This window comes from Crocodylus siamensis, chromosome 2 (assembly GCF_052110815.1).
Source record: "Crocodylus siamensis isolate JL-2025a chromosome 2, ASM5211081v1, whole genome shotgun sequence".
NCBI lineage: Eukaryota > Metazoa > Chordata > Crocodylia > Crocodylidae > Crocodylus > Crocodylus siamensis.
Genome location: NC_143396.1, coordinates 11,417,107 through 11,443,999, shown reverse-complemented (window position 1 = coordinate 11,443,999; position 26,893 = coordinate 11,417,107). Strand labels below are relative to the sequence as shown.

General features: G+C 56.7%; 2 protein-coding genes and 2 non-coding genes across 4 annotated transcripts in view; 2 read left to right on the top strand and 2 right to left on the bottom strand.

Annotated features, from left to right (window-relative positions):
- LOC149869885 (uncharacterized) overlaps nucleotides 1-26,893 on the top strand; it is a 499,172-nt gene that overhangs the window by 182,458 nt on the left and 289,821 nt on the right. The gene's annotated exons all lie outside the window — the stretch shown is intronic.
- On the top strand, nucleotides 1,402-25,520 carry LOC149869897 (uncharacterized). The gene is made up of 9 exons (XM_090034453.1): nucleotides 1,402-1,412; nucleotides 4,435-4,583; nucleotides 4,710-4,848; nucleotides 13,974-15,367; nucleotides 16,149-16,321; nucleotides 16,815-16,941; nucleotides 18,637-18,753; nucleotides 22,597-22,766; nucleotides 23,093-25,520. Exons 1-9 carry the CDS (start codon nucleotides 1,402-1,404, stop codon nucleotides 24,455-24,457), a joined length of 3,645 nt encoding a protein of 1,214 aa, XP_089890579.1. The 3' UTR covers nucleotides 24,458-25,520.
- Nucleotides 1,855-1,928, bottom strand: TRNAT-UGU (transfer RNA threonine (anticodon UGU)). Its single transcript has one exon. It is a non-coding gene; the product is annotated as a tRNA-Thr (tRNA).
- TRNAT-UGU (transfer RNA threonine (anticodon UGU)) lies at nucleotides 11,395-11,468 on the bottom strand. Its single transcript has one exon. It is a non-coding gene; the product is annotated as a tRNA-Thr (tRNA).

The window sequence follows — 26,893 nt, the reverse complement described above, 5'->3', positions numbered from 1 at the left end:
GGAAATGACCTGCTGGGTGGCACGGAAGTGGAAAGGGATCTTGGAGTCCTAGTGGACTCCAAGATGAACATGAGTCGGCAGTGTGACGAAACCATCAGAAAAGCCAATGGCACTTTATCGTGCATCAGCAGATGCATGACAAATAGGTCCAAGGAGGTGATACTTCCCCTCTATCGGGCGCTGGTCAGACCGCAGCTGGAGTACTGCGTGCAATTCTGGGCGCCGCACTTCACGAAGGATGCGGATAACCTGGAGAGGGTCCAGAGAAGGGCCACTCGTATGGTTAAGGGCCTGCAGGCCAAGCCCTACGAGGAGAGACTAGAGAAACTGGACCTTTTCAGCCTCCGCAAGAGAAGGTTGAGAGGCGACCTGGTGGCTGCCTATAAGTTCGTCAGGGGGGCACAGAAGGGAATTGGTGAGTATTTATTCACCAAGGCCCCCCCGGGGGTTACAAGAAATAACGGCCACAAGCTAGAAGAGAGCAGATTTAGATTGGATATTAGGAGGAACTTCTTCACAGTTCGAGTGGCCAAGGTCTGGAACGGGCTCCCAAGGGAGGTGGTGCTCTCCCCTACCCTGGGGGTCTTCAAGCGAAGGCTGGATGAGTATCTAGCTGGGGTAATGTAGGCCCAGCACTCTTTCCTGCTTATGCAGGGGGTCGGACTCGATGATCTATTGAGGTCCCTTCCGACCCTAGCATCTATGAATCTATGAATCTCCAGCATCTCTGCCATCACCCTGTCACAGGAACATGAAGATTTCCGGAGTCTCTCCCAGATCCATTCCCATGGGCTCTGTCAGGAGTGAGTGGTGCTGGCCGGCCAGGGCTGACGTGCCTTTGTGTCGGGTGTGCGGTCGGCCCCAGGATTCAGCCCAAACGTGCAAAAGTCGGGGAAGGCACGGGCGCATGGGGGAGGTGCTGGCTGCAGTAGCCTGGATGGCACCGGGGCAACATGCGGGGGTGGATGCTGCGAGCTCCCTGAGGGCAGGGCACGGCCGATGGCTGCAGCACTTGCAGGTTGGCCTAGACCACCATGAGCTCTGAGCCTCCATTCAGAAAAGACAACAGAAAAGGAAATTTCTTGCTCCCACTTTCTTCCCCTCCATCTCTGGCTCTGGGTGCCCTTAGGGACTCTTTAGAAAAGCTGGACATATACAAGTCCTCCGGGAATCCATTTCTAAGCACGTGGAGGAGGAGAAGGTGATCAGGAAGAGTCAGCGTGGATTCACCAAGTGCCAGCCATGCCTGACCCACCTGATCGCCTTGTAGGAGGAGATGGCTGGCTCTGTGGATGTGGGGGGGGCGGGGGGCAGGGGATGCGGGGTACCTTGATTTTAGCAAGGCTTTTGATGCAGTCTCCCGCAGCAGTCTCTCAGGAAACCTAAGGAAGTCTGGGCTGGATGAACGGACTGTAAGGTGGATAGAAAACTGGCTGGAGCACCGGCTCAGAGGGTCGTAATCAATGGACTGATGGCTAGTGCGCAGCCAGCATCAAGTGGAGTGCCCCAGGGGTTGGCTTTGTTTCATATCTGAATCTAGCATACAGTGATCCCTCAGCAAGCTGGAGATGACACCAAGCTGGGGGAGCACTAGATAAGCTGAAGGGTAGGGCTCAGGTTCAGAGCGAGCTAGAGAAATTGGAGGATTGGGCAGCTTCTGGACGCACCTGCTCCTAGAGATACTGGAGGATTGGGCAGCTTCTCTGCAGAGCTGCTGCCCAGCCAGTCAGCCCCCAGCCTGCCCCAGCGCCTGGATCGCTCTGCCCTGCGTGCAGCACTTGTACTTGTCCCTGGTGAACCTCAGGAGATTTCTTTTGGCCCAGTCATGGCTATGTATTGTGGTGAAAGAAAAGCAGGCACTGCTGGGATTTGAACCCAGGATTTCCTGTTTACAAGACAGGGGCTTTAACCGACTAAGCCACAGTGCCCACCGGCCCCCTTGCTCCTGCCCTGCCTTCGGCCCATCTCGTCTCACACCCCCACCGTCACAGAGGGGAGCATCCTGCCTGTGACACCTGGGTCGGAGATAAGTGACTGCAGCCATCCCGGCTACCCACGGCCTTTTCAGAGACAGCTGCATGTCGAGGAAAAATGTCCTTTTCCTGCTTCCCTGAATCTCTTCAGCGGTGGCCCAATGAAGAAGGCATTAGGGCGCTGCTCCATGTGACGCCTCTCCTGTTTCCAGTTACACTTTTCCTGTATCCACAAGACAAGAATCACTATTAAGCTAGCTAAATAGCATCTGTGGATCCACGTTATCAGCTGATTTGATCATTTTAGATTTTTTTTATCGTGGTATTTTAAAACACCTCCGACATGTTTTATTTTTATCTCCTGAATTTCTTCCACGAGGGTTATTTTTATTGTTTTAAATTAGTAATGTGGATCTGACATGCCTGAAAGCGTGATTTTTCCTGCTTTGCAACTATTGCGCTACCAGATGCCGCTTGGGTTCACTTGTAAATCCATGCAAATCCATGGAAGTTCATCTAATTTCTCCTCCTGCACTGATTCTTCCGGATGCCAGGTGCTAACCTTGCAAATGTGTACTGATTATTTTATTGCTTATTTTAGATTAATGAAAAACGAGATTTCCATCTTCTACCTTTTCGCATGCACTTGCTTCTGGCTATCCTTATCAGCCTCAGCCTCTTTGCATCCAGATCCCCACCTTTTTTCCCCTGCTCGCTCCTGCCGGGATTTCTGGGGGGGCAGCCCTGCCCCTGTGCTCCGCTCAACAGTGCCGCAATCCCCTTTGAGTCCTAAGCCAGATCTTGTGGGTTCAAGGCCCACATGCACTGCTGCATTTAGCTAGGTACTTCTGGTCCATATCCGGGGCTGCCGGGGAACGTGCTGGGGTCCCCCCCCCCCGTGCCCTCTCAGCTCAGCTATGAGCCACAGGGGACCCCAGATATGCCCCCAGACCCAGGAGGCACCAGTTGCCAAGGCGGGGGGTGCTAGGGGGGCGCCCCGTGTGCGCCCCTGCGGACCCAGAAATGGACCGGAAGTGCTTCCAGTCACCTCTGCGGGACACTCCACGCGCCCCAGCACCACAGCATTCACAAACCACCTGCTACGTCTGTATCACTGAATTTCTCCAGATCAATTTGGAGAGATGAAAGGGTCTCCTGATTTGATTCGGATTCAGAGATTCAGCCACCGAATTCGGCTGAGTTGAATCAGAAACCAAAGCTCCGCACAGCCCTACTGTCTGTGGGGAGACACCGGGGAATGACAGATATATAGCAAAGTCTTGAAACACTTGCCAAGTCATTTCACAGGGGATAGATGGAAAAACCATTTCACCGGAGAGCAGCGAGGCAGTGGAGCAGGTGCCTGGGACAGGCATCTTCGGAGGTTTTCAGCAGACTGGAGCAGGCATTGCTCAGGGAGGAGCTAGGAGTCGCCGTGCCTGGAGTGCGCTGGGAAGTGCAGCGGTTGGCACCGAGGAGCCACCCGCGCACGTGCCAATGCCTCTGCGGGCAACAAAATGGGAAGGTTCCTGGCTCGAGGGGTTTGGCCCTGCACTCAGGTCAGGCCAATTTGGGATCAGGAAGGGACTGAAGCCCACGGTCAGATGGGTGTGAAGCACTGGCGGCTGCCGTTCCCTGTAGCGGGAGGCATGGCTGTGCTCCTCTGATCTCTGCAGTGTCTTTCAGGAGCCCTCGCAGCAGCAGAGACACTGCAGCGCTCCTGCCCTGCGGGACTGGTGCCAGGGCGGCGCGTGCTGTTGGTGTCTGTGGGTACGTGCCCGGGAGTTGCACTCCGGGGGCGATCGTGCAGTTTTAGGCATAGGTGGGACAGAAACATGCCTGGGAAGGGGGTTTGGACTAGGTGTGACCTCTGCAGACGACTTCAAGTCTGTTGTCTCTCCTTCTGGCATCTGGTCCCCAGGAGGTGCATGACTGGATCCTCTTCCCGTTCCCCACAGCCCAGCTCCTGTGGGCGTTTGGGTTGGAGGGAAAATCAGTCCCAGAATGGCCCTCCCCTGCCCTCTTCATTGATTCCTTGTCCTTTGTGAGCAAACTCTCCTCTCCCCAATGGGAAAGGGAAATCCTTGCACTTGGAGGCCTCACCTTTTCTTTTGGCAGGACCATTCATGCAGTTAAACAGTTGGTACTTTTTTTCCAAGTCTAGGGTCAGATTTTAATCAATAAAGGGTGGCTATTTTTTCCTTTTTGTACTTGTGAAGCAATTTCAACCTAGACAGGACTGAAACTCTAAAACTGGCACCTGAAATCAGTGTTTTTTTATTCCACTGAGCCGCTGCTGTTCACGCCTATCTGGCACACACAGAAATGTATTGTCAGATAAGCCAGTGTCTAAACCTTTCCAACCCCCCCCCCGCCCCCTGCGCTGTCAAGGGAGGTCAGTGGTTGGGGGAGACAGAGACAGTTGGCTGGGTACTTGCAGGGATCCTGCTTTCCCCCGCAGTTTATGGCGCTGCTGGGAGCTGTGGAAGGATGCCCGGTCTCCTCGCGCGAGGGAGGCCAGCGTCCTCTCCAGGGGTGCAACAGGGCAGCGTGTCGCACAGGCGGACGGCGCAGCTGCTGGCAGGCGGCTTTGGGAGAAGCTGGCGGGAGGTAACGCACGCCGCGGGTCGCCTGTCACCAGCGGCACGTGGTTTAGGCATGGCTCCGTGAGAGGAGCCCTGGGTGACTGCTGCGGGGGCAAAGCAGGGCCGGGGCTGTCTCCCGCCTGCGGCACAGGAACAAAGCGCCCCGAGCGCACAGGGAGCGAGGGCCACGGGCCTCGTGCGGGGCATCTCAGCACGGCCCAGCGCCTGCAGCGAGGCGTCTCCCTGGGCCCGGAGCGCGGGCGGGCTGCGCAGGCTCTGCCCTCTCCCCGGTGCGGGGCAAGGAGCGGGCCGAGTCGCGGGCGGGCAGGGAGCCGTGCCGAACCGCACCGGCGAGGCCCGCTAGGCCTGCGGCCCGCTGCTTCAGCCGGGGGGGGATCCGAAGTGCACCGCCCCTCACGGCGAGGCAAAGGGCGGTTTATCCCCTCAACCATGCAGCCACAACTCCCAGAGCAAACGCAGGGCTCAAGGTTATTTTGTGCTGTATGTAAAGGGATTACATTAAGTTTCACTCTTCACTTCCTGTTCGGGGTGTGAACGATTTGCACAGGCTTCACACAGAAGAAATAAAGACTCTTTATCAGCATGAGACGTAGAGCAGGGTGGGCAAAATGCAGCCTACGGGCTGGATCTGGCCCACAACATGACTCTTTGCCGCCCATGGAGGGTCCCGCGGCCCCGCCTGGCTGACAGACGGGGCAGTCCGAACCACGGCCCGTGCAGCCAGTCCCACCACCCCTGGCCACGCCGTGGGGCTGGGAAGTCACAGACTCAGTTTCCCCTGCCCCGGTGGCAGCAACACCGACAGCAGCAGCCAGAAGGAGCCTGCACCGCTGCTGCCCCGTACGGCCCCAGCGCTTGGGCACGCCGACCCAGCCACCCCTCGCTCACTGCCGGGGACGCCGGATGGAGCGGGCAGGCAAAGAGATGGGCAGGATCTCCGTGGAGCTGGTCTGGTCCCCCGCAGGCAGGTTGCACTCAGCTCAGCAGAAGTGATGAGATCCGGTGGGTGAGCAGAGTGGTGTCCAGGAGTGGGATGGGTGACTGGGGACGGGGCAAGGCAGGGGCTAGGACCAGTATCACGGGGCTAGGACAGCATGGGGCCTGGGCCCAGGGCAGAGCTGCAAACCCCTCCAGAGAAAGGAAAAGGAACGGCCAAATGCCCAGCCTGTGGCACAGACACCACCCCTGCGGACACCTGCTGTGTCCATCCAGCCTCTCCTGGGCGCCCGCATTCCCAGATGCTTTCAGTCACTGCAGGATCCCCTCAGCGCCCGCCCAGGAAAGGATGGAGTCGCATGGAAAGCAGGAGCTCAGAAAGGGATTTGGGGTCCTTGTGGAGGCAAAGACAAAGCACAACCGCACCGAAGGTAGCCCAGTCGCTTCCCCGTGGTTACATTTCCCCCTCTCGTTTCCAGGGCAGGCTGCGTCTTGCAGTTCTGGGCAGCGCTTATCGATCAGCTTTGGACCGAGATTGAAGAGCACCATGACCTTTTGTTGCAGGGGTGGGCTAACAAAAACAGGATGCACTTCAACACTGACAAGTGCAGGGTGCTGCACGTGGGCAGTAGTAACCAGCAGCACACTTTTAAGATGGGAAACTCCCTTCTTGAGAGCACGGAGGCAGAAAGGGATCGTGGAGTCATTATTGACTCCAAGATGAACATGGGCCGACAATGTGAGGTCACGGCTGGCAGGGCCAACCGCACCTTGTCCTGCATCCACAGGTGCATCTCGAGCAGGTCCAGGGAGGTGATCCCCCCCCCCCCCCCCATGCAGCACTGGTCAGGCCGCAGCTGGAGTACTGCGTCCAGTTCTGTGTACCCCATTTCAGGAGGGATGTGGACAGCATGGAGAGGGTCCAGAGGAGGCCACTCGCATGATCCGGGGACAACAGGGCAGACCCTACAAGGAGAGACTGCGGAATCTGAACCTGTTCAGCCTTCACAAGCGAAGGCTGAGGGGGACCTGGTGACCGTCTATAAACTCACTAGGGGGGACCAGAAGGGTTTGGGGGAGACACGGTTTCCCCTCACGCCCCCCGGCATAACAAGGAACAATGGACACAAGTTATTAGAGAGCAGATTTAGATGAGACATCCGCAAGAACGACTTCACGGTCAGGGCGGCTACGAGCTGGAGCCAACTTCCACGGGAAGTGGTGCTGGCTCCTACCCTGGGGGCCTTTAAGAGGGGGCTTGATGCCTACCTGGCTGGACTCATTGGAGTCCAGGCTTTTCTCCCGCCCAGGCGGGGGGTCGGACTGAAGATCTACAAGGTCCCTTCCGACCCGATCTGGACCCTCTCAAGCTTCTCCACATCCTTTTGAATTGTGGAGCCCAAAACTGGACGCAGGACTCCAGCTGCGGCCTCACCAAGGCCGAGTACAAGGGGAGAATGACGTCCCGGGATTTGCTCGAGAAGCATCTATGGATGCACGCCAGCGTTTTGCTCACTTTACTAGCCGCAGCATCGCATTGCAGACTCATGTTCATCTTGTGGTCAACCGTGAACCCCAAGTCCCTTTCTTCTGTAGTGCTAACGAACGTAGCACTGCCGAGCCTATAAGGATGCTGCAGGTTTTTCCTCCCAAGGTGGAGAACCTTGCATTTATCGGTGTTAAACACCATCAGGTTCCTGTCCACCCTTTTGCTGAGTCTGTCCAGGTCAGCCGGGATCACCCGCCTGTCTTCTGGCGTGGATGCTTTGCCCCAAAGTTTGGTGTCATCGGCGAACTTGGCCAGTCCGCTCCTGACTCCAATGCCCACATCGTTAATGAAGATGTTGAAGAGGATGGGTCCCAGCACAGAGCCTTGAGGGACCCCACTGGTCACAGGGCACCACGATGAGTGACTGCCATCAATCACAACCCTCTGGGTCCGACCACGGAGCCAATTTCCCAGCTAGCAGATCGTGGTGGACCCAGGTGACTTTGGGGGGATTTGGTAGCAGCTTACAAATATATCAGGGGCCAGAACAACTATTCATGAAAGTGTCCCAAGGGAAAACCAGGAGCAATGGTCACAAACTCCTAGAAGAAGGTTTCTGACTGGATATAAGGAAATACTTCTTTACGGTTCGGGTGCCCAGACTCTGGAATAAACTCCCAGTGGGTGTGGTGCAGGCACCTACCCTGGGGATCTTCAGAAAGAGAGTGGATGCACACCTTGTAGGGGTATTTTATCTCAGCAGTGTACCTGCCCAGAGCAGGGTGGTTGGACCTGAGGATCTTTTGAGGTTCATAGTTTCATAGTTTCATAGTAGCTAGAGTCGGAAGGGACCTAGGTAGATCATCTAGTCCGACCCCCTGCCTTAGCAGGAAAGAGCACCGGGGTCAGATGACCCCGGCAAGGTGCTCATCTAACTTCCTTTTAAAAATCCCCAGGCTAGGAGCCTGCACCACTTCCCCTTTCATTTCTGTAATTCTAAAAGTAGGCAGAAAGACACATTTCAGAGGGTGTGAAATTCCCTAATGTAGAAATGGTCTATATGGTCTTCCTTTTGCTACAGAAAGCATCTGAGCACTTCCCTATGGACAGTCTCTGGGGGAAATAAGAGGAAAAAGAAAGCATGAGAAAAGCAAACTGACCTATTGAAACGTAAGTACCTCAGCCCTGCGTGCAAGCCAGAACAAGCCCCTGCATTAGAGATCCTCTGGAAATGAAAACTGGTTTTCATTAGGCCCCGTACCTAACCCAATTTTTGTCACAGTGATGGGCCTCTGATCTGCAGAGGGATTGAGGGGACAAGATTAACTTATGAGAATGGCAGAGTGAGCTGAAGAGCACAGGTCTTAATGTTAATAGAGCAAAGCACCCAAAGTATCTGGTCTTTGGAGATGAAGATGTTAGGAAGGAAAGTGGACAGAAGCTTCCAGTTACCCCGGTAGAGGATCTGGGTTACATCATGTGTACTTATGTCACTAGAGGCAGAGTTAAGGAAATGCATCGTCCACGTGTTGTAGCAGCAGAGGCTGACGAGACTTCCATTAACTTCTGCTGGGTCATACCAGGGACTGTGCGAGCATCTGTCCGGGTGCTCGGGACCAAAGGACTATGGAAAGTCAGGCTGGAGGGGCCCTCACATGGTCATCTAGTCCACCCCCTGCTGAAGGCGGGAGCAGCCCTCTCTGCACCATGCCAGCCACGTCTGTGCACCTGCTCCTGGGCCCTGCCGGGGATGGAGACTCCCCACGTCTCTCGGGGCCTGGTCCCACGCTCGGCCCTGCTTGGAGCCACAGAGTTCCTCCTCTCCAGCCCCCGCTTCCCCTGCTGCAGCTGGGGATCATTGCTCCTCGTCCTGTCCTCTGCAGCCGCAGAGAAAAGCCCATCCCGGGGAGGAAGGAGGACCCGGGCAACTATAGGCCAGTCAGTCTCACCTCCATCCTTGGCAAAATCTTTGAGAAAATCATCAAGGCTCACATTTGTGAGAGCCCGGCAGGACAAATTATGCTGAGGGGAAACCAGCACGGGTTCGTGGCAGGCAGATCGTGCCTGACCAATCTAGTCTCTTTTTATGACCAGGTCACAAAACGCCTCGACGCAGGAGGAGGGGTGGATGTCGTATACTTGGACTTCAGGAAGGCCTTTGATACGGTATCCCACCCCATACTGGTGAACAAGTTAAGGGGCTGTGACTTGGATGACTGCACAGTCCGGTGGGTGGAGAATTGGCTGGAGGGTCGCACCCAGAGAGTTGTGGTGGAGGGGTCGGTTTCGACCTGGAGGGGTGTGGGCAGTGGGGTCCCGCAGGGCTCGGTCCTTGGACCGATACTCTTTAATGTCTTCATCAGTGACTTGGACGAGGGGGTGAAATGTACTCTGTCCAAGTTTGCAGATGACACTAAGCTATGGGGCGAAGTGGACACGCCGGAGGGCAGGGAGCAGCTGCAAGCAGACCTGGACAGGTTAGACAAGTGGGCAGAAAACAACAGAATGCAGTTCAACAAGGAGAAATGCAAAGTGCTGCATCTAGGGAGGAAAAACGTCCAACACACCTACAGCCTAGGAAATGACCTGCTGGGTGGCACGGAGGTGGAAAGGGATCTTGGAGTCCTAGTGGACTCCAAGATGAACATGAGTCGGCAGTGTGACGAAACCATCAGAAAAGCCAATGGCACTTTATCGTGCATCAGCAGATGCATGACAAATAGGTCCAAGGAGGTGATACTTCCCCTCTATCGGGCGCCGCACTTCAAGAAGGATGCGGATAACCTGGAGAGGGTCCAGAGAAGGGCCACTCGTATGGTTAAGGGCCTGCAGGCCAAGCCCTACGAGGAGAGACTAGAGAAACTGGACCTTTTCAGCCTCCGCAAGAGAAGGTTGAGAGGCGACCTGGTGGCTGCCTATAAGTTCGTCAGGGGGGCACAGAAGGGAATTGGTGAGTATTTATTCACCAAGACCCCCCCGGGGGTTACAAGAAATAATGGCCACAAGCTAGAAGAGAGCAGATTTAGATTGGATATTAGGAGGAACTTCTTCACAGTTCGAGTGGCCAAGGTCTGGAACGGGCTCCCAAGGGAGGTGGTGCTCTCCCCTACCCTGGGGGTCTTCAAGCGAAGGTTGGATGTGTATCTAGCTGGGGTAATGTAGGCCCAGCACTCTTTCCTGCTTATGCAGGGGGTCGGACTCGATGATCTATTGAGGTCCCTTCCGACCCTAGCATCTATGAATCTATGAATCTCCAGCATCTCTGCCATCACCCTGTCACAGGAACATGAAGATTTCCGGAGTCTCTCCCAGATCCATTCCCATGGGCTCTGTCAGGAGTGAGTGGTGCTGGCCGGCCAGGGCTGACGTGCCTTTGTGTCGGGTGTGCGGTCGGCCCCAGGATTCAGCCCAAACGTGCAAAAGTCGGGGAAGGCACGGGCGCATGGGGGAGGTGCTGGCTGCAGTAGCCTGGATGGCACCGGGGCAACATGCGGGGGTGGATGCTGCGAGCTCCCTGAGGGCAGGGCACGGCCGATGGCTGCAGCACTTGCAGGTTGGCCTAGACCACCATGAGCTCTGAGCCTCCATTCAGAAAAGACAACAGAAAAGGAAATTTCTTGCTCCCACTTTCTTCCCCTCCATCTCTGGCTCTGGGTGCCCTTAGGGACTCTTTAGAAAAGCTGGACATATACAAGTCCTCCGGGAATCCATTTCTAAGCACGTGGAGGAGGAGAAGGTGATCAGGAAGAGTCAGCGTGGATTCACCAAGTGCCAGCCATGCCTGACCCACCTGATCGCCTTGTAGGAGGAGATGGCTGGCTCTGTGGATGTGGGGGGGGGCGGGGGGCAGGGGATGCGGGGTACCTTGATTTTAGCAAGGCTTTTGATGCAGTCTCCCGCAGCAGTCTCTCAGGAAACCTAAGGAAGTCTGGGCTGGATGAACGGACTGTAAGGTGGATAGAAAACTGGCTGGAGCACCGGCTCAGAGGGTCGTAATCAATGGACTGATGGCTAGTGCGCAGCCAGCATCAAGTGGAGTGCCCCAGGGGTTGGCTTTGTTTCATATCTGAATCTAGCATACAGTGATCCCTCAGCAAGCTGGAGATGACACCAAGCTGGGGGAGCACTAGATAAGCTGAAGGGTAGGGCTCAGGTTCAGAGCGAGCTAGAGAAATTGGAGGATTGGGCAGCTTCTGGACGCACCTGCTCCTAGAGATACTGGAGGATTGGGCAGCTTCTCTGCAGAGCTGCTGCCCAGCCAGTCAGCCCCCAGCCTGCCCCAGCGCCTGGATCGCTCTGCCCTGCGTGCAGCACTTGTACTTGTCCCTGGTGAACCTCAGGAGATTTCTTTTGGCCCAGTCATGGCTATGTATTGTGGTGAAAGAAAAGCAGGCACTGCTGGGATTTGAACCCAGGATTTCCTGTTTACAAGACAGGGGCTTTAACCGACTAAGCCACAGTGCCCACCGGCCCCCTTGCTCCTGCCCTGCCTTCGGCCCATCTCGTCTCACACCCCCACCGTCACAGAGGGGAGCATCCTGCCTGTGACACCTGGGTCGGAGATAAGTGACTGCAGCCATCCCGGCTACCCACGGCCTTTTCAGAGACAGCTGCATGTCGAGGAAAAATGTCCTTTTCCTGCTTCCCTGAATCTCTTCAGCGGTGGCCCAATGAAGAAGGCATTAGGGCGCTGCTCCATGTGACGCCTCTCCTGTTTCCAGTTACACTTTTCCTGTATCCACAAGACAAGAATCACTATTAAGCTAGCTAAATAGCATCTGTGGATCCACGTTATCAGCTGATTTGATCATTTTAGATTTTTTTTATCGTGGTATTTTAAAACACCTCCGACATGTTTTATTTTTATCTCCTGAATTTCTTCCACGAGGGTTATTTTTATTGTTTTAAATTAGTAATGTGGATCTGACATGCCTGAAAGCGTGATTTTTCCTGCTTTGCAACTATTGCGCTACCAGATGCCGCTTGGGTTCACTTGTAAATCCATGCAAATCCATGGAAGTTCATCTAATTTCTCCTCCTGCACTGATTCTTCCGGATGCCAGGTGCTAACCTTGCAAATGTGTACTGATTATTTTATTGCTTATTTTAGATTAATGAAAAACGAGATTTCCATCTTCTACCTTTTCGCATGCACTTGCTTCTGGCTATCCTTATCAGCCTCAGCCTCTTTGCATCCAGATCCCCACCTTTTTTCCCCTGCTCGCTCCTGCCGGGATTTCTGGGGGGGCAGCCCTGCCCCTGTGCTCCGCTCAACAGTGCCGCAATCCCCTTTGAGTCCTAAGCCAGATCTTGTGGGTTCAAGGCCCACATGCACTGCTGCATTTAGCTAGGTACTTCTGGTCCTATCCGGGGCTGCCGGGGAACGTGCTGGGGTCCCCCCCCCCCGTGCCCTCTCAGCTCAGCTATGAGCCACAGGGGACCCCAGATATGCCCCCAGACCCAGGAGGCACCAGTTGCCAAGGCGGGGGGTGCTAGGGGGGCGCCCCGTGTGCGCCCCTGCGGACCCAGAAATGGACCAGAAGTGCTTCCAGTCACCTCTGCGGGACACTCCACGCGCCCCAGCACCACAGCATTCACAAACCACCTGCTACGTCTGTATCACTGAATTTCTCCAGATCAATTTGGAGAGATGAAAGGGTCTCCTGATTTGATTCGGATTCAGAGATTCAGCCACCGAATTCGGCTGAGTTGAATCAGAAACCAAAGCTCCGCACAGCCCTACTGTCTGTGGGGAGACACCGGGGAATGACAGATATATAGCAAAGTCTTGAAACACTTGCCAAGTCATTTCACAGGGGATAGATGGAAAAACCATTTCACCGGAGAGCAGCGAGGCAGTGGAGCAGGTGCCTGGGACAGGCATCTTCGGAGGTTTTCAGCAGACTGGAGCAGGCATTGCTCAGGGAGGAGCTAGGAGTCGCCGTGCCTGGAGTGCGCTGGGAAGTGCAGCGGTTGGCACCGAGGAGCCACCCGCGCACGTGCCAATGCCTCTGCGGGCAATAAAATGGGAAGGTTCCTGGCTCGAGGGGTTTGGCCCTGCACTCAGGTCAGGCCAATTTGGGATCAGGAAGGGACTGAAGCCCACGGTCAGATGGGTGTGAAGCACTGGCGGCTGCCGTTCCCTGTAGCGGGAGGCATGGCTGTGCTCCTCTGATCTCTGCAGTGTCTTTCAGGAGCCCTCGCAGCAGCAGAGACACTGCAGCGCTCCTGCCCTGCGGGACTGGTGCCAGGGCGGCGCGTGCTGTTGGTGTCTGTGGGTACGTGCCCGGGAGTTGCACTCCGGGGGCGATCGTGCAGTTTTAGGCATAGGTGGGACAGAAACATGCCTGGGAAGGGGGTTTGGACTAGGTGTGACCTCTGCAGACGACTTCAAGTGTGTTGTCTCTCCTTCTGGCATCTGGTCCCCAGGAGGTGCATGACTGGATCCTCTTCCCGTTCCCCACAGCCCAGCTCCTGTGGGCGTTTGGGTTGGAGGGAAAATCAGTCCCAGAATGGCCCTCCCCTGCCCTCTTCATTGATTCCTTGTCCTTTGTGAGCAAACTCTCCTCTCCCCAATGGGAAAGGGAAATCCTTGCACTTGGAGGCCTCACCTTTTCTTTTGGCAGGACCATTCATGCAGTTAAACAGTTGGTACTTTTTTTCCAAGTCTAGGGTCAGATTTTAATCAATAAAGGGTGGCTATTTTTTCCTTTTTGTACTTGTGAAGCAATTTCAACCTAGACAGGACTGAAACTCTAAAACTGGCACCTGAAATCAGTGTTTTTTTATTCCACTGAGCCGCTGCTGTTCACGCCTATCTGGCACACACAGAAATGTATTGTCAGATAAGCCAGTGTCTAAACCTTTCCAACCCCCCCCCCGCCCCCTGCGCTGTCAAGGGAGGTCAGTGGTTGGGGGAGACAGAGACAGTTGGCTGGGTACTTGCAGGGATCCTGCTTTCCCCCGCAGTTTATGGCGCTGCTGGGAGCTGTGGAAGGATGCCCCGTCTCCTCGCGCGAGGGGGGCCAGCGTCCTCTCCAGGGGTGCAACAGGGCAGCGTGTCGCACAGGCGGACGGCGCAGCTGCTGGCAGGCGGCTTTGGGAGAAGCTGGCGGGAGGTAACGCACGCCGTGGGTCGCCTGTCACCAGCGGCACGTGGTTTAGGCATGGCTCCGTGAGAGGAGCCCTGGGTGACTGCTGCGGGGGCAAAGCAGGGCCGGGGCTGTCTCCCGCCTGCGGCACAGGAACAAAGCGCCCCGAGCGCACAGGGAGCGAGGGCCACGGGCCTCGTGCGGGGCATCTCAGCACGGCCCAGCGCCTGCAGCGAGGCGTCTCCCTGGGCCCGGAGCGCGGGCGGGCTGCGCAGGCTCTGCCCTCTCCCCGGTGCGGGGCAAGGAGCGGGCCGAGTCGCGGGCGGGCAGGGACCCGTGCCGAACCGCACCGGCGAGGCCCGCTAGGCCTGCGGCCCGCTGCTTCAGCCGGGGGGGGATCCAAAGTGCACCGCCCCTCACGGCGAGGCAAAGGGCTGCTGGTCCGTGGCCGGGCGGGCGCCGGCACCGCCGCACAGGCCTGGCTCCACATCCCGCCGGCGGCCCCGGCTCGGCCAGAAACGCCGGGGGAAGCGGGGCGCTGCGCGGCCTCCCGAGGCTCCGCCGCGGCCGCACTCGGCGCGCGCGAGGAAGCCCGGGGCCGGGCCGCAGCCGGCACCCCGCGCATGGCCGCGGGCGCGGGGCGGGGCGGCCAGGCTCCGGCTCCGGCTCCGCGGTCGGGGCCTGCGGGGGCCGCGCGGGCCGCCTCACCACAGCGCGAGCGAGGGGGCGGGGCCGGGGGCGGCGCTCGGCACCTCACGTGTGACGCGCCTGAGGCAGGCGGGCAGGCAGGGGGCGGGGCCGCGCGCAGCTCCCAGGAGCCCCCGCGGCGGGGGAGGGGCTGCGGGCGCGGGCGCTGCGGGAGCTGTCCCGGGTCTGCCCCTTCCCGCAGCCGGGACCCCGCGGGGCGGGGCAGGAGGGCTGGCGGCCATGCCGCCGCCCGCTCAGGCCGAGCTGGCCCCGGGGGGCGACCTGCCCGGCCCAGAGACCTGGCGGCGCCGCTTCCGGGGCCTGGCCTACGGGGAAGCCCGGGGGCCGCGGGAGGCCTGCAGCCGCCTGCGGGAGCTGTGCGTGCTGTGGCTGGAGCCCCGGCGCCGCAGCCCGGAGCAGGTGCTGGAGCTGGTGGTGCTGGAGCAGTTCCTGGCCATCCTGCCGCGGGAGGTGCGGAGCCGGGCGCGGGGGCGCGGGGTGGAGACCTGCGCCGAGGCCGTGGCCCTGGCCGAGGGCTTCCGGCCGGGGCCGGGGCCGGGGCCGGAGCAGGAGGAGCCGCTGCAGGTGAGAGCGCGGCCCCCGCGTGCGCTCGCCCAGCCCGCCTGCCCCGCGTGCCGGCGCCGCACGGACGCGTTGTCCTCGTCCCCAGGTGACCGGGAGGGGGAAGGTGGCGGGGGGGCCCTCAGCCGAGGTGCCGCCCCCGGGGGCACTGCAGGACCCTGGCGATGCCTGGCCGGAGCGGCCGGCGGCCCCTGGTGCGGACAGGCCTGTGGAGGAGGCGGGAGAGGGGGAAACCCCGCAGCGTGGGGACCAGCCCGTGGAGCAGCCCGCCCAGGAGTCAGGTGAGGTCCAGGGCGGAGGGCTGGATGCGACTGTCCCGCGCCTGCGGGAGACACGGGGGTGGGACAGCTGTAATGTTGTTAACCGCGTAGCTGGGCTGGCACAGACGTGATCTCTGGGGGCAGATCTCCTGGTGCCCCTGGGATCCCCTCACGTGCCTGGGAGCAGACCGACCTTGCGTTTCCCCTCCCCTGCCCTTAGCGTGTGGATCTGATACGGCCCCAGCGTCGCTGGAGCTTCTTCCCCAGGGAGCAGTGTCCTTGCAGGCTCTGTTGCGGTGCTGCGATCCCTCCCCGCGCTGGGACAGAGTTACTGGGGCTCATCTCCAGCCTCGTGGCTGTGGAGGTCTGTTAGCAAGAGCTGCGGGACTGAGTCTGCCTTCTCCCCCGTCTTCCACACACCGACGCCTCCGTCTCCCCCGTCCCAGGCCCGCGCAGGAGCCTAGCAGGGCTTCCCCGTGCCAGCAGCGCCAGGGCTCACCTGTGCCCTCTCTTCCCACCCGCAGGTGCTGGGACCCTGCAGGGAGCTGAGCAGCAGCCTCCTGAGGAGGGGCCGGTGATGCTGGAGCGGCAGAGGACGTCCCCGGGGAGCCTGGAGGAGAGGAGCTCCCTGAGGCCTGCGCCAGGCCAAGTGCAGAAGGGGCAGGGCAGGCCTCCAGAGCAGGAGGAGAGCTTGGAGGTGAGCAGGGCCCCGGTTCTCTTGTGATGGGCAGTACAGCTGGGGCAGAGCGCAGGAGGAGCCCGGGGGGCTGTAAAGACTTTGGGGAGCAGAGACCTGAAGAGCGTGAAGGCTGCGGTGTTGGAGGCTGCAAGGACCCCGAGCTGCATTAGCAGGAGCTCCCTCCCGAGTGCCGATACCAGGGGGGCTGGCGCGGGCAGGCCGGGTTACAGTGCGTGGAGCCGGGGCTCCCTGCCTCTAAACGTGCTGCCCAGGCTGCCGCAAAGGACCAAGCAAAGAGAGCGGGATGAGCTGGGCTAAGGCCGGCACATGAACTCCTGCATCCACGGCTGCATCCACATCACATGTCAGCTGAAGACTGGGAGTTGTGTCCCCTTACCTGTCGTGGCTAAGGTTGCAATTAGTGGTAGTGCCCGGTGGTTGCAGACAGGGCTGTGGGGGCTGGGGGCGGCTGGCCGAGGAGACACTGATGGTGCAACGCTTGTGCCCGCAGCTCCGGGAGGTGTTTGAGGACGTGGCTGTGTATTTCACCCGGGAGGAGTGGGAGCTGCTGGGCGATGAAGACAAGGTGCTTTACCAGGAGCAGATGGTGAAGAATTACCAAGCCCTCGTTTCCCTGGGTAAAGCTCTGGGTCTTGCTTCCCCCCGGAGATATGTGAACGCTGCAGTTTTGTAGTCACCTCCCTGTTCCAACAGCCCCGTCCTCATGAACTTTTGGCTGGAGGTTTAAATCCCCTCCCTCCCCACTGCTGTCAGTGGTCAGGCCTCCCTCAATTTCAGACTGACAGATCCTCCTTCATTTGCTCCAGCCGCCTTCACCTGTGCCTTCCCCGATCTTGTCACTCCTGGTTCTTCCAGCAGTTTCTTGGCAGCATGATCTCCGTTTGCCTTCTCAGCACATTCACATCGTCTCCAGGTCATTGTGCACAAATACACTAAGAGCTGTTCCTTGGGGGAGGATTCTGATTTCCTCCCTGTCTGGCCTCGCGTGTCCTCTCCAGACACATTTAACAGTCCTAGCATGCTCCGTTCTGCAGTATCTAAATCCCCTTTCTCCTGTCATTATGACCCGGCAGAAGTTAATAAAAAGTCTTACCAGCCTCTGCTGCTACTACAGGGGATGATGCATTTCCTCAACAGCTCCTCTAGTGACGTGTACACCAGCTGTAACCCAGGTTTGTCCGCCGAGGGGTCCCTGGAAGCTGCTGTCCACATCCCACCCTAGCATCCGTAGACAGGCTTTGCTGTATTTTTTTAAGCCTGCGCTCTCCAGCTCCCTCTGCCACTCTCAGCAGTTTTCTTGTGCTCTTCCTAAAGTCCCTCTGCTGATCAGATGCCCATCGTCATGATAACCGGAAGTGGGCTGGCTGCAGGGCCTAGTGAGAACCAGTTTTCATTTCCAGAGTATCTCTAATACCGGGTCTTGTACTGGCTTGTGCACAGGCTTGCGGTACTGAGCTTTTTCTAGGTCAGTTTCCTTTTCTGATGCTTTCTTTCCCTCCCTTTCCCCCAGAGGATTCCCTTAGGAAAGGGCTTCGATGTTTTGCCCCGCCCAGCAGAGACCATGTCGACCATTTCTATACTATGGCCTTTCACATGCTGTGAAATGTCTCTTCTGGCCTTCTTTTGTCCACATCCATGACTCCCAAGATCTTTGTGTTCAACCCTGCAGTACTTGCCAACCTGTGCACTCATCGCCTCTCCTGGGATGATCCTCCCAATGGACAGGATGATTGCCATGTTGCAGCTACAGTTATTTTGAAATCATCCTTTCCTGTCCCTGGTGACGATGAATTAAGTACTCTCTCTCCCCTGCAAAATTCTCATTGTTGCCCACCTGTCTGTCGTGTATGCTTTTCACTGGCCTAAGCCCCTTCACTAAGCTCATTTTCACTTCTTTTCCTGGAATTACGCTAATAAGATAAATGTTATGCATCCATCAGCGTGTCCAATATCTCTTCTTTTTGGTACCTTGAAAACAATGAAAGCTTTGTGTTTTGCTTCCCAGTACATCATGGATCACAGCATCTCTACACCTGTCCCTGGTGACTCTGTTAGTTTAATGCCCCTTCTAAATCAGGAATGGTTGGTGCTTTGTTTCCTATGTCCATTCCTCATCCACCTGGGTGACAAGGACTGTCATCTCGTGAGGGTTTCTCCCTGCGGTACCTTCTCTTTCATCTTAAATGCCCATCCTCCCTTGTCCATCAAGCCCCTAGCAGATACCTTGGGTTCACTGGATGCATTCCCAAATGTTGGTTGGATTCTGCATCCCATACCCAGTCGCAAATGCTCTTTAACCACTGCCCAAACAGGATATCGAGGTCCCACACCTCAGTTAATCTGCAGCATCCTGCATGGACAGGTGGAGCTCTGGACCTGTGATGATGAGGACCGTGGGGAAATGTCAAGATCGGAGGACCTGCTGCCAGGTAAGTTGTGTCTGTCTCTTCCACCCAACTCTGCTGCCAATAAAGCTCCATGGCCCGAGTGCCAGCAGAACCTGGGAAGTGCGGGCCTGCCCTGTACTGCCATTGCTTTGTGCTGGCCTCAGGCACAGTACATTATGCTGTAATGCAGGGGCGGGCAATTATTTTGGCTGAAGGGCTGTTTAAGCAGTTTTGGTGAGCTGTCAAGGGGTGCAAGTTTGGCTCCATCCCCTGATTGCCGTCTTGGGACCAGACGTCCTGTCCTAACCTCTGACCTTTACCACCGGATTTCCCTCCCCTTGTCCCCAGATATGCTCGTTTTGGGAAGGGGATTTGACATCTTGGAACCGGGAAAAAAAATGCCAAAAACCAGTTGTAAACTAAAAGTCAAATATCCATAATAATATATTTTAATTTTATTTTAAAAAATTATTTTTGCCCTGATTTGTGAGTGTCTGTGTTGTGTATCTATAGATGCAAGTGCATAATAGCTCAGAAAGAAGTCTTATTCTTGTATATTGTGCAGGGTGTAGTATTAGAGGCACACGAGTATATTGGTGTGATATCGGATCAGCACCTATATAAAGAAAATTGAGTGTATTGGAAATCGGCCTGACACAGGCAGTAATTTGGTCTATCAATGCCCGTGCGTACGGGGTTTGTGTGGGGTGCGTGGAGGAGAAGGGTGGCTGGGGGTTGGGGGGTGTCTGGATGTAGCAGTGAACGGGGCTTCCCCCAGAGGCTTGCAGGCATGAGTGTAGGGGAGGGTGTGGGGTTTGTGGGGTGTATGATTGCGTGGGGGGGGGGGTGGTTGTGGGATTTATGTTGGAGGGCTTGAAGGTATGTGGGGTGTGCATGGAAGCCCCTTTCCCCGCCCCTGCCCTGCAACAGCTCAGAGCCCGTATACCTGTGGCTCGTTCCCTGCCAACAGCACACGGCCTCAGCATGGCCCGCGCCTGCTCCTCCCGGACTTGGGGCGTTCAGCTGACCCTGGGCGCGGCTAGGACAGCTCCTTCTCGCTGCCACCACCGCTGCCCCGAGCTCCATGGTAACAGTGGGGACCACCGGTTTCCGCCCTGACCCAGTGCACCCTGTGCCAGCTCCGGGCTTGCGCCTCCAGGCTGAGCCATAGCAGCAGCAGCAGCAGCCGGGCAGAAACTTGCTCATTGCGGTCGGGAAAAGCAGTCCCACCCCCTTGTGACTGCCAGGCACTGCTTGGTGCGGCTCCCTGCACCACACTAGTTTTCTCTGCGACTCGGTCACCATCGCCTCTGGGGTGCCCTGTGGCTGCTCCGTGCTGCCACTGGTGCTCCACCGGGCAGCTCGGAGGTGGCGGTGTTGTGATAGAGACTCGGCAGCTCTTATGCGGGCTGCTTTTGCCTTGCGCTAAGCAGCAGTTTCTCTTCCATGCTGTCACTGCTCTGCCAGGCAGGCAAGCCAGGAGCTGCTGCGGAGCACACGGGATCAGGGCTGCACACACTGGTACCTGCCCTGCGCCCCGGCCTGCAGCCAGAAGGAGCTGCAGCTGCCTATGCAGCCTAGGAAGTCAGCTCAGCTGCGGAGCCATGCCAGCCCCACTGTGTGCCCAGCAAGCAACATAATGTGCTACAGCCGGGCGATGCCTCAGCTAGGCGGGACCAAGGAACTTCTGGTGGGGAAGGACGTATTTAAATCAGCAGGTGCAGATGATCTCCGCCGCAGAGTGCTGAGGGAATTGCCATGGGTCATTGCAGGGCCCCTGGCATGGTTTCACAAGCACTTATGGTACTGTGGCCAGGTGCCAGAGGGCTGGAAAAAGGCCACTGTGGTCCCCATTTTCAAAACAGGGAGGAAGGGGGCCCCAGGTATCTATAGGCCCATTAGTCTTACCTCAGTCCTGGGGAAGCTCTTTGAGAGAATTATCCAGGAGCACATCTGCGAGGGACCGGCAGGGGAGGTGATGCTCAGGGGCAATGAACATGGGTTCATTAGAGGCAGGTCCTGTCAGACGGACCCGGTGGCCTTTACGACCAGGTCACAAAATCCTTGGATGTAGGTGTTGTGGTGGACATAGTCTTTCTGGACTTTAGGACATCCTTCAACACTGTCTCTTATCCCATTCTCATTCAAAAATTAGGAGATTTTGGTGTCAGTGTCTACACAGTCAGTTGGGTCGCCAGTTGGCTGGAGTGCATCATGGGCAGGTCCAAGAACGTGACCAGTGTCTGTGACACTGGTCAGGCTGCAGCTGGAGTATTGCATCCAGTTCTGGGCACCACACTTCAGGAGAGATGTGGACAGCATGGAGAGGGTCCAGAGGAGGCCACTCGCATGATCTGGGGACAGCAGGGCAGACCCTATGAGGAGAGGCGACGGGACCTGAACCTGTTCAGCCTCCACAAGAGAAGGCTGAGGGAGGATCTGGTGGCCGTCTACAAACTTACCAGGGGGGACCAGTGGGGAACGGGAGAGGCCCTGTTCCCCCCCAGCACTACCTGGAGTAACTAGGAATAATGGTCACAAGTTGATTGAGAGTAGGTTTGGGGTGTACATCAGGAGGCGTGACTTCACGGTCAAGGCAGCTAATATCTGGAACCAAATTCCAAGGGAGGTGGTGCTTGCTCCTACCTTGGGGGTCTTCAAGAGGAGGCCAGATAATTACCTAACTGGAGTTGTTTGACCCCAGTACTCTTTCCTGCCCCTGGCAGGGGGTTGGACGTGATGATCTGCTCAGGTCCCTTCCGACCCGACCAACTATGAAACTCTGAACCCTCTGTGGGCTGGACAAAGCCCCTCCGTACGCCGGATGTGGGCTGCGGGCCATATTTTGCCCACCCTGACTGTAATGTTGTTACCACGCTATGAAATTGAACAATGTGGAAACAAGCAACTCTTCCCTTCTTCTCCTTCTAATGACAGATATTGGGGCACAGTCAGGTTTGCTGTCTTGATTGTTGTCCCAGATCTAGTTTCCATGGGCTGCCCCGATCTTAAGTTGCCCTCCTCACTCAGCAAAGTAAGCGTTCATTACAGAGCCCAAGGTAGCCATATCTGTGAAACACCCTCTTCCAGGGTATGATGGGATTTGTAGTTCCCCATTGAAATCAGCATGGTATACAGAGGTTTTGTGTAGCCATTCCTGTTGGTCAAGGAAAAAACCTAGGCTGTCCCTGGCCTCTTCTGGTCAAGCTGACCTGGAACCCTGGAAGAGTTTCTTCATGGTCTCAGGCTGCATTAAATGGCTCCATGGCATGGGTGGGATTCCTAAGATTTCAGGTTGTGGGGGAAGTGGATTACCCACGGTGTCCCCTCCCTGTTTCCTCTCTGGGGCCTTGAGTGTCAGGAAGCCTGAGTCACAGCACAGAGTCCTGGTTCAGGGTCATGCCTAGGCCTTGGGTCCCTTGAAGCCTTGTGTAACATGGAGGCAGTCCGGGAAGGGTCAGCAGAGGAAAACTCCATGGGTGCATTCCCTGCACAAGAGCTCTCCCTGGAAACAGGGAGGAAGCATAGCCCTGCTCCTCACCTCAGAATAGAGTGCCACAGCTCCATGTCCTGCCCTCATCCTCAGCCCATTAGAGCTTGACGCTATTCCAGCACTGCCCTAACACACACATCCCACATGTTTGTCCCAGCAGGGCTTAAGGTGATGGTATGGACAGTTGGGCCGGAAACTGAGAGTTGGGCTCTGAACTACATTGAGTAGGGAACATTAGCCCAGCACAGGGACTTGCCCCACCCTCACCCCCAGCGCTTTAGGTTTTGGCAGTCCAAGCCTGCTGTGAGGCCCATCCTAACATAGGGGCCCAGCAATGTTTGCTCTTTGCCAGTAGGGTAGGGACTAATTTGGAGTTCCTCTTCCTTGTGCAGGAGGTGCCAGGCTGCTGAGCAGAGCTGAGGAGCAGTCTCCTGTGGAAGGGTCTGCAGATGTGGAGCCAGCACGGACTTCCCCAGGGCGTTTGGGTGAGATGGACTCCCTGAGACCTACGAAGGAGCCATGCCACGAGAGTCGGGGGAGGCCCCAAAAGCAGAAGGAGAAGGTAGCCATGAGCCACGGATCATCTCCAGTTGGGCGTGAGGGTGAAGAAGGGCCAGAACCTAGAAAGAGCCCTAGGTGCAGAGAAGAATTTGTGGAGTTGAGAGGCCTAAAGAGCCACTGGAGAGGTGCACTGCATCCAAGCAAAAGCAGTGGGGAGGGCCTTGGAGGGAAGCAGGAGCTCACTGCCAACCACAGGGGCAGAGTTCACTCCTGGCTCTTCACAAGATAAGGTAGACTGGGGAGAACCTACCTGTGCAGATGGGAAGCATCACGCACAGCTGTGAGAGGAGTGACAAGTCCTTCACCCCTTTTTTCTCCCTCTCTCAGGACCGGTGCATCCCCCAAGGGAGGAAAACACACCAGTGCACTGAGTGCAGGAAGAAGTTCATCTGCTTGGAAGACCTGTCCCAGCACACGTGTGTGCGCCACCACTGCACCAAGTGTGGGAATAGATTCAGGCGGCTGTCCGACCTTGCAAGGCACCTGTGCATGCACACAAAGGAGCAGCAACTTGAGTGTTCAGAGTGTGGGAAGAGCTTTGCTCACGCTTCCAGTCTGGCTCGGCACCAGCGTATCCACACAGGGGAGAAGCCACATCAGTGCTCAGTGTGTGGGAAGAGGTTCACTCAGTCCTCCACGCTGACTCGGCACCAGCGTGTCCACACAGGAAAGAAGCCACATCAGTGCTCGGTGTGTGGGAAGAGGTTCACCCAGCCCTTCAAACTGGCTCAGCACCAGCGTATCCACACAGGAGAGAAGCCATATCAGTGCTCAATGTGTGGGAAGAGGTTCACTCAGTCCTCCAGCCTGGCTCACCACTATCGTGTCCACAGAGGAGAGAAACCACATCAGTGCTCAGAGTGTGGGAAGAGCTTCACTCAGTCCTCTGACCTGACCAAACACCGCCTTGCCCATGCAGGGGAGAAACTATATCAGTGCTTGGAGTGTGGGAAAAGCTTCAACTTATCCTCTACCCTCACTCAGCACCAGCGTATCCACATAAGGGAGAAGCCACATCAGTGCTCAGAGTGTGGGAAGAGCTTCACTTACTCTTTCAATCTGACTCAGCACCTGCTTACCCACACAGGGGAGAAGCCATATCAGTGCTCAGTGTGTGGGAAGAACTTCACTCACTCCTCCACTCGGGCTCGGCACCAGCTTATCCACACAAGGGAAAAGCCATACCAGTGCTCAGAGTGTGGGAAGAAGTTCACCCTATCTTTCGCACTTGCTCAGCACCAGCGTATTCACACAGGGGAGAAGCCACATCGGTGCTCACAGTGTGGGAAGAGCTTTGCTCAGCAATCCAGTCTGGCTCAGCACCAGCGTATCCACGCAGGGGTGAAGCCACATAAATGTTCCGAGTGTGGGAAGAGCTTCCCCCGATCCTCCAGCTTGGCTCGGCATCAGCTCATCCACACAGGGAAGAAGCCACATAAGTGCTCGGAGTGTGGGAAGAGCTTCACCCGATCCTCCCACCTGTCTCGGCACCAGCTCACCCACACAGAGAAGAAACCACATCAGTGCTCAGAGTGTGGGAAGAGCTTCATCCGATCCTGTCATCTGGCCGAACACCAGCTTATCCACATGGGGAAGAAGCCACATCAGTGCTCAGAGTGTGGGAAGAGCTTCACCCGATCCTCCCACCTGTCTCGGCACCAGCTCACCCACACAGAGAAGAAACCACATTAGTGCTCAGAGTGTGGGAGGGTCTTCCTCCAGTCCTCCAAACTGGCCCAACACTAGTGCATCCCTATCCAGGAGTGTGCATAATTCTGCCAGTAATACAGTTATGGTTTTGGGATGTATACCTGCTCAGCATTCACGAGTGTCTGCATCCAGGGTATCAGTCTCATGTTGGTGCACTGCAGCAACAGTTCATCCTTCGTTCAGCCTTTCTAAGACACTTCAAAACCCAAAGGACACAGAGGCTGGCCTCTCAGGTTTGATATGGGTGAGGGGTTGGAAGGAGACACTTCAGGCAGAGGCCTGCCCAGATAATGGGGGAACCTGTAAGGAGATGATCTTTGCATTGGCCTTGGAGCCTGTGCCGTCCCCATCATTCTGTAAAAGTCGGCAGTGTTCCCAGGGGCAGAAGAAGCGCCTTCACAACAGGTGCCCTCCCCAAGACAGCTGGCTCCAAAAGGCACTGTCTTTGGTGGACTCCACTTCGACTTCCCTGTTGGGCCCAGGGTTCTTGTATGTGAGCCTCTCGAGTTGTAGGAAGCAGGACATTTATTTCTGGGGAAGCATTCCCTGCTTTCCACCCTGAGCATGCCTTTCCTCCCTGCCACATCCCCCCTCTTCCAGGCCTGCACATGCCCATCATGGTCTGCAAGAAACTGCTACTGCGACCCCATGAGCCCAGTTTGGCAGGTGTTTTCTTCTCAGCCCCTCATCCCAACTCAGCACCACCAGGTGCCAGCTGCCCTCCTTCCCTCCGTGCCATTCTCTATAGCAGCTTCCTTGGTAATCAAGCCCCACAACTTAATATGATACCTCTGTGCTTGGTTTCCGCTTTGTCTCAAGAGCTGTGAAATACAATAGAGGTAAAGGAGGTGCAGCCCGTGACAGGTCCTGCCTCGTCTGTGGAAGGGTGGGGAAAGAATGAAGGCATGCTCTGGGTGAAATTCAGCATGTTGTAATGTCCCAGTGAAAATGTTGAGGATTCCCTCCTTGTGCCAAAGCTGTTTGGCTCCATGAGTGTGTGCTCTTGAATCCTGCTGTGTAATGAAGACAAAGCTGCTTATCATCCCACCTGTCTCTGCTGAATGCTGACTCGAGGACAGATCCCCAGGGGCACGGGGGGCTGGGTGAGTGCCCCATCCCTGAACCCAGTGGCCTAGGGGTGGGGGCTAGACCCGATGAACTGCAAGGTCCCTTCCAGCCCCTAACAATCTGTGAATCTGTGACCTGGGCTTATATAGTCAGGAGAAAAGACTGAGCAGGGATTTGGTAGCAGCCTTTAGTTACCTTAAGGGTGATTCCAAAGACTCATGGGTTGTAAGACTGGACGGGACCTTGTAGATCATTGGGCCCAGCCCCTGCACCAGGCAGGAAAGACAACTGGGGTTAGGCGACCCCAGCAAGGTGAGTGCCCAGTCTCCTCATGAAGGGAGGAGGGAACTATAGGCCCGTCAGTCTTACCTCAATCCTGGGGAAACTCTTTGAGAAGATCATCAAGGAGCACAACTGCGATGGGCCGGCCTCAGCGATGATGCTGAAGGGCAACCAGCACGGTTTCATTAGGGGCAGGTCATGTCAGACCAACCTGATTGCCTTTTATGATCAGGTCACAAAAGCCTTGGATGCAGGTGTCGCCGTGGACATAGTCTTTCTGGACTTCAGCAAGGCCTTTGACACCGTCTCCCACCCCACCCTCATTAAAAAGCTGGGCTACTGTGGCATTGATGCCTGCACAGTCAGATGGACTGCAGATTGGCTGAAGGGTCGCCCTCAGAGGGTGGTGGTGGATGAGTCATATTCAACCTGGGGGAGGTGGGCAGCGGAGTCCCCCAGGGCTCGGTCCTTGGGCCCGCGCTGTTCAATTTCTTCGTCAGCGATTTGGACGACGGGGTGAAATGCAACCTGTTTAAATTCGCCGACGATACCAAAATTTGGGGTGAGGTGGGCACGCTAGTAGCGGGGGAAAGACTGCAGCAAGACCTGGATAGGTTGCAGGGGCGGGGTAACAAAAACACGATGTGCTTCAACACTGACAAGTGCAGGGTGCTGCACGTGGGCAGTAGTAACCAGCAGCAGACTTATAAGATGGGAAACTCCCTTCTTGAGAGCACGGAGGCAGAAAGGGATCTTGGAGTCATTATAAACTCCAAGATGAGCATGGGCCGACAATGCGAGGTCACGGTTGGCAGGGCTAAACGCGCCTTGTTGTGCATGCACAGATGCATCTCGAGCAGGTCCAGGGAGGTGATCCTCCCCCTCTGTGCAGCACTGGTCAGGCCGCAGCTGGAGTCCTGCGTCCAGTTCCATGCACCCCAGAGATGGAACTGGGACTGGCTTCCCAGATTAAGGACAATAAGTCGTTTTTTAAATGCATAGGGGGTAAAAAGAAGGTCCTGGGTAATGTGGGGCCCCTGCAGGACGCATTGGGAAACTTGGTCGTCA